General features: G+C 43.8%; 1 protein-coding gene across 1 annotated transcript in view; it reads right to left on the bottom strand.

Annotated features, from left to right (window-relative positions):
• Window positions 1-9,597: 9,597 nt before the first annotated feature.
• The window catches only part of LOC120045365, a 70,125-nt gene continuing 64,212 nt past the window's right edge, over window positions 9,598-15,510 (bottom strand). The window contains exon 9 of the mRNA XM_038990242.1: window positions 9,598-10,375. Within this exon, the coding sequence (XP_038846170.1) occupies window positions 9,845-10,375 (531 nt within the window). The 3' untranslated portion in view covers window positions 9,598-9,844. The remainder of the gene's footprint in view (window positions 10,376-15,510) is intronic.

Genomic DNA, 15,510 nt, shown 5'->3' with positions numbered 1-15,510 from the left:
GGTCTGAATACTTTCCGAAGGCACTGTATATGGTCCCACAGTTGACAGTGCACATCAAAGCAAAAACCAAGCCATTAGGTCGAAGGAATTGTCCGTATTGCTCCGAGACAGCATTGTGTCGTGGCACAGATATGGGGAATGGTACCAAAACATATCTGCAGCATTGAAGGCCCAGAGGAACACAGTGGCCTCCATCATACTTATATCGAAAAAGAAGTTTGGAACCACCAAGACTTCCTAGAGCTGGCCGCCCGGCCAAACTGAGCAATCGGGGGAGAAGGGCCTTGGTCAGGGAGATGACCAAGAACCCGATGGTCACTCTGACAGAGCTCCAGAGTTCCTCTGTGGAGATGGGAGAACCTTCCAGAAGAACAAACATCTCTGCAGTAATCCAACAATCAGACCTTTATGGCAGAGTGGCCAGACGGAAGCCACTCCACAGTAAAAGTCACATGACAGTCCGCTTGGAGTTTGCCAAAAGGCAGCTAAAGGACTCTCAGACCATGAGAAACCAAGACAATGCATGCGTGGCTTCGGGACAGCCTCTGAATGTCCTTGAGTGGTCCAGCCAGAGCCCGGACTTGAACACCGATCTAATATCTCTGGAGAGACCTGAAAATAGCTGTGCAGCAACATTCACCATCTAACCTGACAAAGCTTGAGAGGATCTGTAGAGAAAAATAGGAGAAACTGCCCAAATACATGTGTGCCAAGCTTGAAGCGTCATACCCAAGAAGACTCAATGCTGTAATCACTGCCAAAGGTGCTTCAACAAAGTACTGAGTAAAGGGTCTGGATACTTATGTAAATGTGATATTTCAGTTTTTTTCTGTAATATATACATTTGCAAAAATGTCTAAAAACCTGTTTTTGCTTTGTCATTATGGGGTATTGTGTGAAGATTGATGAGGAAAAAACAAGTTAATCCATTTTAGAATAAGGCTGTAACGTAACAAAATGTGAAAAAATTAAAGGGGTCTGAATACTTTCCGAATGCACTGTATGAAACACACAAAAAATCACGTGTTTGACTGCACCGGGACTCTAATGATAATTATGGGTGTTTGTGTCTCAAGTCCCTTTGTCATGCTGAGGAGAGGAGGCTATATGCCTTGGCCTCTCTGAAACACATGATTTGCTGCAATCATGGAAATTGTTTGGTTTAATGGCACAAAAGTTAGAAGAATATCTGTCAATCAAGAGTCTGTTGAAAGAAAGAGAGTGAGAGGACTTTCAACTACAACGTCCTCTCTTATGCTGAGATAATTAATATACAACTGCTGACTCTCCCTTGAAAAACTTTGCCTTGGAGCCACATGAAAATATAAATGCACTTTTTACCTCAGTAAAACTCTAGACCCCTACTTCCAACAGGTGCCTTTCAGACTTAGTAAGGAATTGACCTTAACGCAAAACAACTATATAAACATAATCTAATTTTATATCCCAGCCTGTTTCAGTCAGCACGTCATTAAATTAGAGCTGGCAGGTAGAGCTGTAGTTGGTTTTGAGAGAGAAAGAGAGACCAGGGTATGGACTCTACAAGGTGTCAAAAGCATTCCACAGGGATGCTGGCCCATGTTGACTCCAATGCTTCCCACAGTTGTGTCAAGATGGCTGAGAGAGAGAGAGAGAGAGAGAGAGAGAGAGAAGAGAAAAAAAGAGAGAGAAAGAGAGACCAGTGGAATATTTTGATGTTATGGGGCTATTTTGCTTCCGCTCATCTGAAAACTACAGCAAAACAAAAAGTAAATCCTAATACAGTAGCACTCATGACACTTAACACTACTGTGGCACAGTCAATTATCAAAACATTGCTGACTTCTCGACTACTTCTCCAATCCACTGAAACATAAAAAGCATGAAATTCAAGTGAAACTCTCGGTACACAGATTCCCCTTGGGTTCAAACAGGAAATACAAAGTGGTTTCTCATTGTCAATCTATATTTTTAAGGCCCATAGCACATCTGCTATGCAGTGGCCCATGGTGAGAAACATAGCAGAAGCGAGTAATGGGAGCGCTATGTAGGTTCATTGCGCAGATCTCTCCATTTAGTTTGGCCTCCTGCATATCCCCTGTACTGCTCTATGTGATGCCTGAAGGCTTTGCTTTGCATGAAGGTAAAGCAGATTTAATTGCTACTGCCCTCACACCTAGTTATTGGTCACTTCCAAAAGTGGGAGTGGTGAAAGGAGATCGCCACTGGCACACCACACTCATGGGAACTTCTGGGAATAGAGAAAGTGGAAAAGGACTGTACATAAATTGTGGGAAATGAAGCTGTCACTCAACTCTACAGCAGAGCTGTGTGTATTTTAATACATAGTTGGCTAAGAACAATTCAGTTGGAAGACTACCTGTCAATCATGAGTCTATCGAAAGAAAGAGAGCAGGAGGGCAGGACTTTCAATGGCTACCTCTTATACCGAGGTAATAAATATATAACAGCCATGTCTTCCTTGAAACTGTGCCTTGGAGCCACATTCAGGGCACATGAAAATATAAATGCACTTTTTACCTCAGTAAAACTCTAGATCCCTTCTTCCAATAATTACATTTTCCCTCTTTCTGACTTAGTAAGGAATCGACTTGAATGCAAAACAACTACATTTGGGTCCGAAATGATTGACACCCTTGATAGTTATATTATTTTAGACCACGGCGTGTTCAACCCGCTACCATCTAGAAGACGGAGACAATACAGGTGCATCAAAGCTGGGACCGAGAGACTGAAAAACTGTTTCCATCTCCAGGCCATTAAACAGTCACCACTAGCCAGCCTCAGCCCAGTACCCTGCCCTGAACTTAGTCACTGTTACTAGCCGGCTGCCACCCGGTATTATACCCAGCACCTTAGAGACTGCTGCCCTATGTACATAATCATTGAATACTGGTCACTTTAATAATGTTAACATACTGTTTAACCCACTTCATATGTACACTGAGTGTACAAAAGATTAGGAACATGTTCCTAAAATTGAGTTGTACCCCCTTTTGCCCTTCAGAACAGCCTCAATTCGTAGGGGTATAGACTATACAAGGTGTTGAAACCGTTCCACAGGGATGCTGGCCAGTTGACTCAAATGCTTCCCACAGTTGTGTCAAGTTAGCTGGATGTCCTTTGGGTGGTGGACCATTCTTGATACACACGGGAAACTGTGCAGCGTTGCACTCAAACTGGCGCCCTTGGTCCCTACTACCATACCTTGTTCAAAAGGCACAACAATCTTTTGTCTTGCCAATTCACACTCTGAATGGAACACATACACAATCCATGTCTCAATTGTCTCGAGGCTTAAAAAATATTCTTTCACCCGTCTCCTCCCCTTAATCTACGCTGATTGAAATGGATTTAACAAGTGACATCAATAAGAGATCATAGCTTTCCCCTGGTCAGTCTGCCATGGAAAGAGCAGGTGTTCCTAATGATTTGTACACTGTGTACAGTATATATTGTATTCTAGTCATGGCTCATCCTATACAACTACTGCTGTACACACCTTTTCTAATAATATACTGTCCATACACACCTTCATATTAATATATATTTATATTCCGGACTGACAATCATTCTGATATAATTCCTTTATTTGTATTTTTTAGTATTTGTGTGTATTAAGTATTACTGCACTGTTGGAGCTAAAAAAAAAAAAATAAGCGTTTTGCTACACCTGCAATAACATCTGCAAAATATATGTATGTGACCAATACAATTGTATTTGAATTTCTCTGAGAAAGATATTTGGTTTAACAAGTAATATTATTTTTTCCTCAAAAAGGTAGGGGTCAAACTTATTGACACCTGTTTTTCAATACCTCACCTTCCGGCACTGAGCCTTTATTTAAAATGTTGTATGAGTTGGAGAACACATCGGGAGGGATCATAGACCATTCCTCCATACAGAATCCTCCCAGATCCTTGGAGTTAAACCACAGGTTTCAAAGGGTTTCAAGTCCGGAGACTGAGATGGCCAAAATGTTGATTTTGAGGCCAATTAACATTTCTTTGTGGATTCTGATGTCTGCTTGGTGTTATTGTCTTGCTGGAAGAGGCAACTAGGTTTTTGGCTAAAATGTCCTGGTACAAGTTCATGATGCCATTGACCTTAACAAGAGTCCCAGGACCAGTGGAAACAAAATAGCACCAAAACATTTTGACGTCAAACCCACCACTGGTGTGCGTTGGCAAAGAGATTAATTTTCCTGTCATCTGACTAAAGCACCGGTTCCAATCCAAGTGCCAATGCCGTTTAGCAAATTCCAGGCGTTTACATTTTTTGGATGACGTGAAAATAGAGCTCTTTGGCCACGCACACCAGTGGTGGGTTTGGCGTCAAAATGAGAATGCATGAGCAGAAAATAACCCCACCTACAGTACAATAGGGTGGTGGGTCTTTGATGTTGACCACAGAGTCCTACTTTATACTACTCACATCCTGGGTTAAAGAATACCATCATCTCTACCCCTCTCACCTCACCCTAGCCTATCGATTCCCCCAATCTCTTACCACCCTCGTGTTCCACCACTTCTCTTACTGTACACACCCCTCTCTCCTCATCCAATCATCTCATACAATCCTGTCACAACCACCAACCCCATAGTGAGAGAGCGACACACACCAGACTCAATGTAGATTTGGTGCAGTCTTTATTTGAGCGCTCAGCCACTCCATAACCTCAGATATCACAGCAAAAAGGAGCCAGATCTAAACAGAAAGCAGTTCAATATGTTTTCAAGGTCATTCCTTCATGTTCCAAGTCTCTCAACACAATCATTTAAAGTGCATTTCAGATTGAGCTTTCTCTTTTTTTGACAAGCTCAAGAATTCCGTGACAATTACACACAGATATAGATATTGTATGTCATATACATATAAATAATTAGCATTGTGTACAACAGTATGTTTTCAATCGTTATTGTATTGCACAAATTAAATAGCAGTGTAGCAAACATGGAAGTAAAACAGAATTGGCAGGAAGATTAACACAAACACACAAGGAAACTGATCCTCAGAGCAGACTCTCTCCATTTTAGTTTCCTGTCATAGGTGAGAAAAATAAGTTCTACAGTACAGTCAATGTGATGGCTAGCGAGGTGAAGGACTTGAACAGGACAGTACAGTAAGTCATACAGTACTGCATATTGAATATACTCGTGTTATGGAGTTGTACGTTTACAGCAGTAATATTAGACTACAACAAAGCGAAAGATTATGGACCCCAAACTGAACCCTTCCCACCTATAAGATAACTGGTTCATTTACTCTGAGTGACAGAAGTTTTTTCTATGATCCTGAATCTGGCCATGAACCACCAGACAGATGCCAGTAGTCCTTCTACAGTAGAGGTTCTACTGGTAGCGAGGAAACATATCGGCCGTGTCCCAATATTTGTACTTGCGTTCTAAATAGCAGGCTGATTAGGTATGCGAAAATAGAACGTTTTATAGTATGTGACATTTCGAAAATGTTGTTTGCTTTAAATGCCAGGGTGTCGTATTCATTTCGGCTTTTAATCTAGTATGAATAGCTGCATGCTATCGAGGACGAGAATTGTCTTTTCAGAGCCACATGTTTTTGACAACAGCAGATAATCAGAAAAAGGGGACGGACTCTAACAAACACAATTGTGCATTACTTGACGCATTCTCAGATATTTGTTGTTCACTAACTGCATACATTTTTACTTAACAGTACGTTCTAAATGGTATGTACTGTAGAATGATTAGTACGCAGTATGTCGTTTTGGTAAGTAGCAGGCAAAACAGATTTCAGACACGACCATTGTCTGCCTGGTGTGATAGTTGCCGCGTTCCACACGACACCCTAATCCCTATATAGTGCACTACTTTGGGAACTTCTGGGCTCATAAGGCTCTGGTCAAAAGTAGAACACTATAAAAGGGCATAGGGTGCCATTTGGGAAGCAGCCCGTGTTTAAGACCACCCTGATGAAATAATGAAGAACATTAACTGAACAGATGGTAATGAGCGGGAAACACATCCCGCTGTTTACAATGTCATTTCCTCAATGAAACTACAGTTTCAGCATTTCTAAAATATAAATACAATAAAAATGCATACATTTAAAAAAGCTAGTAAAAAGAGCCTTAAAACAGAGATTTGGGAAGTCGGAAAGAGACGGCAACACAGAGACAAATCTCCTCAAGACTGCTTACAAGAAAGAGGAGGCACACCAGAGAGCATCAAAGCATGCGAGCTGTCAGCACTGGAAGCATAGCTTGGCCTGCTTTTCCAAATACAGTACTGTAGCTCCAATAACCTGGCCTGTGTTACAGAGAATGTTACTGTAGTGAGAAAGAGACACAAACAGGTTTGCCCTTCCCAGTCAGAATGTGTTGAGAGTGAGCCTGTGACAGTAAATACTAAGTGTGACTGGCAGTCTAACATCTGCTAGGCTGCGCGGGCATAACGCATAACCCTGTGTTGAACCCTGTAGAGGGGCGGAGGGATACAGAAAGGGATATACCTATCAACCCAAGGCAGACTCACTCTCTCCTTTCAGCAAACACAGTTGGGCCTACTCTACCGTACTGTTCCATTCCTCCAGGAGGAACACTCACTCATCGACATACCCAACTATCTATATGGTCCTAGTTTAATCAAAGAGATGGAGATCACACCAAATGTTCAGGACCACGGGAATTGAAGTCACAAAAGCAGGCACTTTTGTAATACACAAGAAGAGTATTGCTGCTACATGACCATATGCTATCCTGTTGGCCGTACAGTCAATTCAAGGGCAAGTTTTTTGTTCAATCTACATACCATATTATGGTAAGCCAAAGCTAGACAACCGGAAGATAATAATGCATTATTAATACATCGCAACCCTTTTCAATAACTTTAGGTCACTATTTTGGGGGGGGGGGTTTGGGTGAGAACTTCTCAGAGGTAAATACATTAAGCTTCTGTTAAGATCTCGTTAATCTACAAATATTTCCACCCCTGAATATTCTAAATCCTTTAAATCAAGGACTCTCACTGTCAAACAGGAATTGATCAAATTCATCTCGTTCTCTTCCCTACAGGTCCTCAAATAGTAGTTAGTTTATTGTTTGATTATCATTTGAAGATATGAAATGTATAAAAAGCATGTTGTTCTTATCTGGGTGGGATGGGGAAGCAGCCTTGCATTCCAAATAGGAGAATTGATTTGGAGTGACATTTCTCATGTCCCGGGACTGTTGGAGTGATGTCATGTACATACTTTGTGGGGTTGCTGTTGCCAGTCTGTTTGTGCATCATGCCAACTCCTTTACACTCATCATCATGACAAACACGTTTGGCTTGACAATGACAGCAATGGAGTCAGAAAAAGCCTGAACAGATCTGGAACCAGGCTAGGAATGCTGCCGAATGTACTTCGAAACATTTGACAAATATAACACAAGGGTACATGACCTTTATGGGGCATGGCTTTCAATCATTTAGAAATGGGAAGACAAATACTTCAAGAGCTGTGTGGCAGCAAGACACGCGCTTGGGATATCAAGTACACTTTACAGCTGGCTTAACATAGGATCATAATGAGGGGTCCATGAAGGCCAACAGCACATTGTCCACAACTATGTACCAATGAGACTTATCTTCCATGAGTAGGGCACAACTGTGTTGCATAGAAAAGCATGGAAAGCTTTAGTGGGGGAAGAAGAATGACCAAATTAAGTTACAGAAATAGGCATTCTCAATCTTATCTTTGAGACTGTGTTGACTGGGTGATGTTGTTCCTCTCAGAGCATTCTACAACGTATGCTGAGCCAACCAAATCAGAAGACTTGGGATCAAAAGCTCAGTTATGACATAAGGGAAATAAGGACCTGATCGGTCAAGGGTATAAATGGCGCCCATTAGGCTCCTACTTAAAGCTCTCTAGGACTAAACATAGCGACGGACCAGGAAGTAGTTAGACATTATGGCTTTGAAGAAGAGGAATGAGAGTCGTATCCCTCTCTACCCTCCTTGACACGCTGGCCCACTGTGACACACTCAATGGGACCCTTTGGGGAAGGACTGAGAGAAGAAGGTGTGGTAGAAGACATGGAGGGTGGGTGTTATACCATAGGAATGAGTCTGGCCCTGCTGTTGACAGGGACACACTGAGCATGTGCTTCAACCACTTGACATCAACACACCCCTCTGCCGAGCCACTCGGCCGCGTAACCATGCCAACTGGAACCGACACCACTACGGAAACACATGGTCACCACAAGCCTGCACACTATAACAGCAATATTGTTACATGCTAGGACCTTTTCTTTATTTTTCTTTCTTTCTGTCCCCTTCTATTAAGGGCCCTGGCCTGAAGCACATCAAGAAGCGGAGCTCTTCTCTTCTGCAGCGTCATTACAGTAGCGTGTAGGAGGCCTTTTCCTACAGACCAAACTAGACCTTCTCATTACGGAAGCACGGAGAAACAAAGACAGCTCTGTCAGAGCACCAACTGCACAAGATGGCTCCTCCGGATGGATCTCTGTTCCCTGTGTCTCAATCCAACTGCAACAGACAAGACAGACAGACTGACTGACTGTCGGTAGACAGTGGTAGCTACAGCTACTTTTGAAAATGCACCAAAACACGTAAGGCAGAAAGAATAAAGGTGTTTTGAAACCAGAGAGAAGTAATACTGAGAAGTGGCAAGGGGAACTTTAGAACCTAACACAGCTGTTAGAATCTCCCCAGTTTATCCAGAGGGACAATATCTGATTTAACTAAATTCTCTAGTCTATATAACCAAAATATCTGCACTTCTAAAAGTGTTCCCCCCTCAAGTCAAAAGGGATTCTCTGTTCCTGTAACCGTTTTTCTGTGTTATAATATTGTCTTCATTCATCTAGGACACTGTTCAGAGAGTACATCAGGTCAATAGCTATACTAGGCGCAACAACTACATACAGGTATCATGTAGTAGTTCAGTAAGTCAACTAGTATTAGGGCACCTAAATGCTATATTAAGGCCAGATAGTTGTACTTGCGGTGTCCCTATGCATGCAGAATCATCATCTGGGATACGTTTTGGCCAGAGAGTAAAAGTTCTGGAGGGACTGTAAAAGTGTCAAGCATCCTGAAAGTTCACACTTTGAAACAACATTTCACACAAACAATATCTGCATTTAACTGATCTAGACAACACTCTGCACAGGGCTTGTAAGTAAGCATTTCACGGTAAGGTCTACACCTGTTGTATTCGGCGCATGTGACAAATACAATTTGATTTGACAGATTGTACTGAAGCGTGTTTTTGGAGGGGAAAAACAATTATTGTGTTATGCTTGACGCCTTTGTATAAGGCATTTACCAAATGTACACGGGTCAATTTTATTTCGGACCTTGAGTGAGTCTTACTGGAAGCGCAGCAGGCTAGCTAAAATAGTCTGTGGGGTCATATGTTTATTTACGCAATAAGGCCCGAGGAGGTTTGGTATAAGGCCAATATACCACGGCTAAGGGCTGTTGTTAAGCACGATGCACAGCCCTTAGCCGTGGTATATTGGCAATATACCACGAACCCCCGAGGTGCCTTATTGCTTAAACTGGTTACCAACGTAATTAGAGCAGTAAAAATTAAATGTTTTGTCATACCCATATACGGTCTGATATACCACGGCTGTCAGCTAATCAGCATTCAGGGCTTGAACCACCTAGTTTGTTATTTCGGATATAATCTACAAGTCTTCCTTTCTTACAGGGTAGACACTGTAACCTTGCTGAGGTGAGGCCTGGAAGCCTTTAGAAGAAGTCAGATCTTTTGGGTTTGAATGGGTAGAAGGTGGTGCTGAGTGGTCTTGCTACATGGCAATGTTTGAGAGTTGAGAGATAGCAGTCAGTGGCTCTTTGGCTTGGGAAGTCGTAAGAGGCTGGGATGGACTAGACCTCTGGCCTTGAGTCCGCCAATCTCTGGTTCTCTGAGGCCTGGAGTCTGTCTGGGTGCTTTGGTCCGGGGGCAGGCCGGCAGTACAGGGCCCTGGGAGGAGGCAGAGGCCTGGTTCGCGGAGCTGTAGCAGGGCAGACCTCTGAAGGGAGGTGGGGGCAGCCGGGACTGTGGAGCTGTGAAGCCCGGCCTGAGACTGCTCCTACACTGGATTCCTCTCACCACCCTGGGGAAGCCTGCCATGGACGTCTGGGTGGAGTTGGTTGTGGGGCCTTCCTGTGGCCTCTTAGTGATGGAGGCTATTTTCAGAGAGCCGGGGGACTGCGGGAGGCTAGGGGCAGGGATCATTTTGGCTGAGTCCCCACAGCCAGGGTTGGAGGAGTCTCGGGGGGCCTCGGTGTGGGCTGAGCTTGTTAGTCTTTCCTGGGGCTGGGGTTGCTGCACGCTGTTGGGCCATGGCCTGGAAGGCTGTAGTATTTGAGGCTGGGGGAGGAGAGAAACAACATACGATAAGCATCTAAAACTGTATATAAACAAACTACAGCATGAACCATTGTACGCCATCATAAATCATTTCTGTTCTTCGGCTTGCGAAACCAAAATATTTTGTCTAGTCTGTTTCGCCTAACAGTTGCACAACAAGCCTACAATTCTCACGAGGCTAGACACTATGTACTGTAGCGCCTCTCCCTTTTTGAATGACTGTAGAGCGAGAAACTAATTGCGCGCATTCAACACATGAAACGCCGTCGGAGATTGGGGCTTTGATTCCGGGCACTCTTTGGAGACAGCAGCCAGGCCGCGTGCTACAGTACAGTAGTCATCTCTCTCTAAACTTATTATCACTGATGTACCACTGCAGAGGCTGGGTGGGGGAGGTCACCATCAAAAGAGCCCTCCTCCTGCCTGCCGACTCGCTCCCCTCCGCAACACCATACCACACGTCGCTTCGCTGCTGAAAAATAAGGAAGACATGGGATGACAGTAGCTCTCCGGGCTGTGTCTGGCCGCCAGGCACGAGCGTAACAAGGTGCCCCGGTGTGCCGCTATGCCAGCACATCCTCAATTAGAGAAAGGTTAGGGTGTGCACATCGGGGGCCCACTTCAGCCCGCTCATTAACATTTAACGCTGCTTGTTGGATTTGGGAACATGGCGGCAGCCCTGCCTCATACACGCCTACCTGTCAGTCAATCAGACTATGAGACAGAGAGAGCACGAGAGAGATAGAGAAAAAGAGAGAGATAAGAGAGAACGATAGAAAGATGAGTGAGAGCGAGAACGAGAGAGCGAGGGCGAGGAAAGGGAAAGAGAGGAGAGGAAGCACTAGACCGAGGCTGGCTGACTCAAAGGGAATTATTCTGTCAGATGATTTGTCTGTTTGGGGGGTGGGAGGGAGGTGGGAGGCTGGCCAGTGCAGGTGGAAGATGTTTATTTTTTACACCTGCAAAAACGGCAACAAATCCCAATTGCAAGGTGACGACTTCATTTCCATTTCGGAGGTGTTTATCATGTTAGTTTAACAATAGATAGAGATCTAAACAGATCTGACACACAGTCTGCAATCATACAAGTGCATTCAGTTTCATTACATCATTCTCAGTTACATTACACTGAAGTCTGGGAGAGAGGAACTATACACAGGTGCAGTTATCCTTTTGATACATTGCACAGAGATCTATGTATGGAAACAGTCACACGGCTAGCGCTGAGCTTCGACATCTTAGCCGATCAGACGTCTCAAAGCTTCGCCAGATCAGCCCTCCTCTTATCACCGCCATTCATTGACTATGGAGACAAATTCACTAGTCCACACTGTCACCCTGTGGCCACCGCTGTGTACTACACCACCTCCCCCCCAGCCTATCCCCCAGCACTGTGCTAAGCAGCATTTCTACACACCACCACACTCCCCCTGACGCTACCCATTGGGCCGATCTCTGGCTTTAATGTCAATGCTGCTCTGTTGGCCCTGGGGTTATTTCAACAGGAAAAACATCCCTTTCCTCCAGAGTCCAGACAGTCAGGTACTGCAGGGCCAGGTAAGAAGGTGTCCCCCTGCCCCCTTTACAAGACAGCAGACTGACTGACTGCCAGGCACTTTTCAAAGTCTGCGATGGAGGGGATGACGCCTGAGGACGTGGGGGTGGGGGGGTTTCTGGCCCCCGGACGAGGCTTCATAAATAATGGATGACAACTCGCGGGGGATTAGAGAGTGGTAGCTAATGAAAGGTGACACGGCTTTCTGGAGCCCAACGCAGCACTGGAGAGGAGGAGAGTCTGGTTATAAAGCGCAGCAGGTGTTTCAAGGAGGGATTCACCTTGTCCCCCCCCACACAGTCAGACAGGGACACTGAAGCGCATGCGTGGGTGGATGGAGAGTACCTCTCGATTGCCAAATCCAGAGTGTTCCACTTGTCCACCCCCATCCCCCAGACTGGGATCCCTGGCCGTCCAGCCTATCCACCATCTCTCTCTCTCTCTGCATTCAGCGCCTTGCCACCCTGTCGCTGATGCTCCAAATTCTGCTCAGCTCCTCTAATTTCATTTTAATTCTCGCACGTCTGAATTGACTCCAAACACATTTAAATAACGACAAGCAAATTTCAAACATAGGAATTTAATAGTAATTAAAATGATAGAAAGGAGAGGGGGAAAATGCAATTTTTCAGACCATGACGGATGACGAGACATATACACTGAACAAAAATATAAACGCAACATGTTAAGTGCTGGTCCTATGTTTCATGAGCTGAAATAAAAGATCCCAGAAATGTTCCATATACGCAAAAAAAGCTTATTTATCTCAAATGTTGTGCACAAATTTGTATTTAGTGAGCATTTCTCCTTTACCAAGATAATCCATCCACCTGACAGGTGTGGCATATCAAGAAGCTGATTAAATAGCATGATCATTACACAGCTGCACCTGGTGCTGGGGACAAAAGGCCACTCTAAAATGTGCAGTTTTATCACAACAATGCCACAGAATTGGCATGCTGACTTCAGGAATGTCCAACAGAGCTGTTGCCAGAGCATTGAATGTTCATTTCTTTACCATAAGCCGCCTCCAAGGTTGTTTTAGAGAATTTGGCGGTACGTCTCAACCGGCCTCACAATCGGAGACTACGTGCATGGTGTCGTGTGGGTGAGCGGATTGCTGATGTCAACGTTTTGAACAGAGCGCCCCATGGTGGCGTGGGGTTATGGTATGAACAGGCATAAGCTACGGACAAATTAGCATTTTATTGATGGCAATTTGAATGCACAGAGACACCGTCATGAGATCCTTAGGGCCATTGTTGTGCCATTCATCCACCGCCATCACCTCATGTTTCAGCATGACAATACACGCACCATTTCACAAGGATCTGTACACAATTCCTGGAAGCTGAAAATGTCCCAGTTTTTCCATGGCCTGCATACTCACCAGACATGTCACCCATTGAGCAAGTTTGGGATGCTCTGGATCGATGTGTACGACAGCGTGTTCCAGTTCCCGCCAATATCCAAAAACATTGCACAGCCATTGAAAAGGAGTGGGACAACATTTCACAGGCCACAATCAACAACCTGATATACTCCATGCGAAGGAGATGTGTCATACTGCATGAGACAAATGGTGGTCACACCAGACACTGACTGGTTTTCTGATCCACGCCCCTACCATTTAAAAAAAAGGTATCTGTGACCAACAGATGCATACAGTTGAAGTCGGAAGTTTACATACACCATAGCCAAATACATTTAAACTCAGTTTTTCACAATTCCTGACATTTAATTCTAGTAAAAATCCCCTGTCTTAGGTCAGTTAGGATCACCACTTTATTTTAAGAATGTGAAATGTCAGAATAATAGTAGAGAGAATGAATTATTTCAGTTTTGATTTCTTTTATCACATTCCCAGTGGGTCAGAAGGTTACATACACTCAATTAGTATTTGGTAGCACTGACTTTAAATTGTTTAACTTGGGTCAAATGTTTCGGTTAGCCTTCCACAAGCTTCCCACAATAAGATGGGTGAATTTTGGCCCATTCCTCCTGACAGAGCTGGTGTAACTGAGTCAGGTTTGTAGGCCTCCTTGCTCGAACGCGCTTTTTTAGTTCTGCCCACACATTTTCTATGGGATTGAGGTCAGGGCTTTGTGATGGCCACTCCAATACCTTGACTTTGTTGTCCTTAAGCCATTTTGCCACAACTTTGGAAGTATGCTTGGGGTCATTGTCCATTTGGAAGACCCATTTGCGACCAAGCTTTAACTTCCTGATGTCTTGAGATGTTGCTTCAATATATCCACATAATTTTCCTTCCTCATGATGCCATCTATTAATGTGAAGTGCACCAGTCCCTCTTGCACCAAAGCACCCCCACAACATGATGCTGCCACCCCCGTGCTTCACGGTTGGGATGGTGTTCTTCGGCTTGCAAGCCTCCCCCTTTTTCCTCCTAACATAACGATGGTCATTATGGACAAACAGTTCCTTTTTTGTTTCATTAGACCAGAGGACATTTCTCCAAAAAGTACGATCTTTGTCCCAATGCCAGTTGCAAACCGTAGTCTGGCTATTTTATGGCGGTTTTGGAGCAGTGGTTTCTTCCTTGCAGAGCGGCCTTTCAGGTTATGTCGATATAGGACTCGTTTTACTGTGGATATAGATACCTTTTTACCTGTTTCCTCCAGCATCTTCACAAGGTCCTTTGCTGTTGGACTGGGATTGATTTGCACTTTTCGCATCAAAGTACGTTCATCTCTAGAAGACAGAACGCGTCTCCTTCCTGAGCGGTATGACGGCTGAGTGGTCCCATGGTGTTTATACTTGTGTACTATTGTTTGTACAGATGAACGTGGTACTTTCAGGCATTTGGAAATTGCTCCCAAGGATGAATCAGACTTGTGGAGGTATACCAAATCATAGCTGATTTCTTTTGATTTTCCCATGATGTCAAGCAAATAGGCACTGAGTTTGAAGGTAGGCCTTGAAATACATCCACAGGTACACCTTCAATAGGCTAATTTACATAATTTGAGTCAATCAGAAGCTTCTAAAGCCATGACATCATTTTCTGGAATTTTCCAAGCTGTTTAAAGGCACAGTCAACTTAGTGTATGTAAACTTCTGACCCAATGGAATTGTGATACAGTGAGTTATAAGTGAAATAATCTGTCTGTAAACAATTGTTGGAAAAATGACTTGTGTCATGCACAAAGTAGATGTCCTAACCGACTTGCCAAAACTATAGTTTGTTAACAAGAAATGTGTGGAGTGGTTGAAAAAAGTTAATGACTCCAACCTAAGCGTATGTAAACTTGCGACTTCAACTGTATCTGTATTCCCAGTCAAGTGAAATCCATAGATTAAGGCCTTATGTATTTCAATTGACTGATTTCCTTATATGAACTGTAACTCAGTCGAAAGCATGTTGCCTTCATATTTTTGTTCATTATATTTGTTCAAATCAGTTACTGTATAGATTTTGTTTTCCAGAAAATGTGCAGGCATGAATATTCCATGTTATCAGGCAGATCCAGTTTATTGTGGTTAAATCTATCTACTTGGATGCAACTGTCTGTATTTAGCCAAACAGCAGAGTACCTAAATAATCGGGACTGTATTATAA

Source organism: Salvelinus namaycush, chromosome 4, assembly GCF_016432855.1.
Source record: "Salvelinus namaycush isolate Seneca chromosome 4, SaNama_1.0, whole genome shotgun sequence".
Classification (NCBI taxonomy): domain Eukaryota; kingdom Metazoa; phylum Chordata; class Actinopteri; order Salmoniformes; family Salmonidae; genus Salvelinus; species Salvelinus namaycush.
This window is presented reverse-complemented; position numbering and strand designations above follow the sequence as displayed.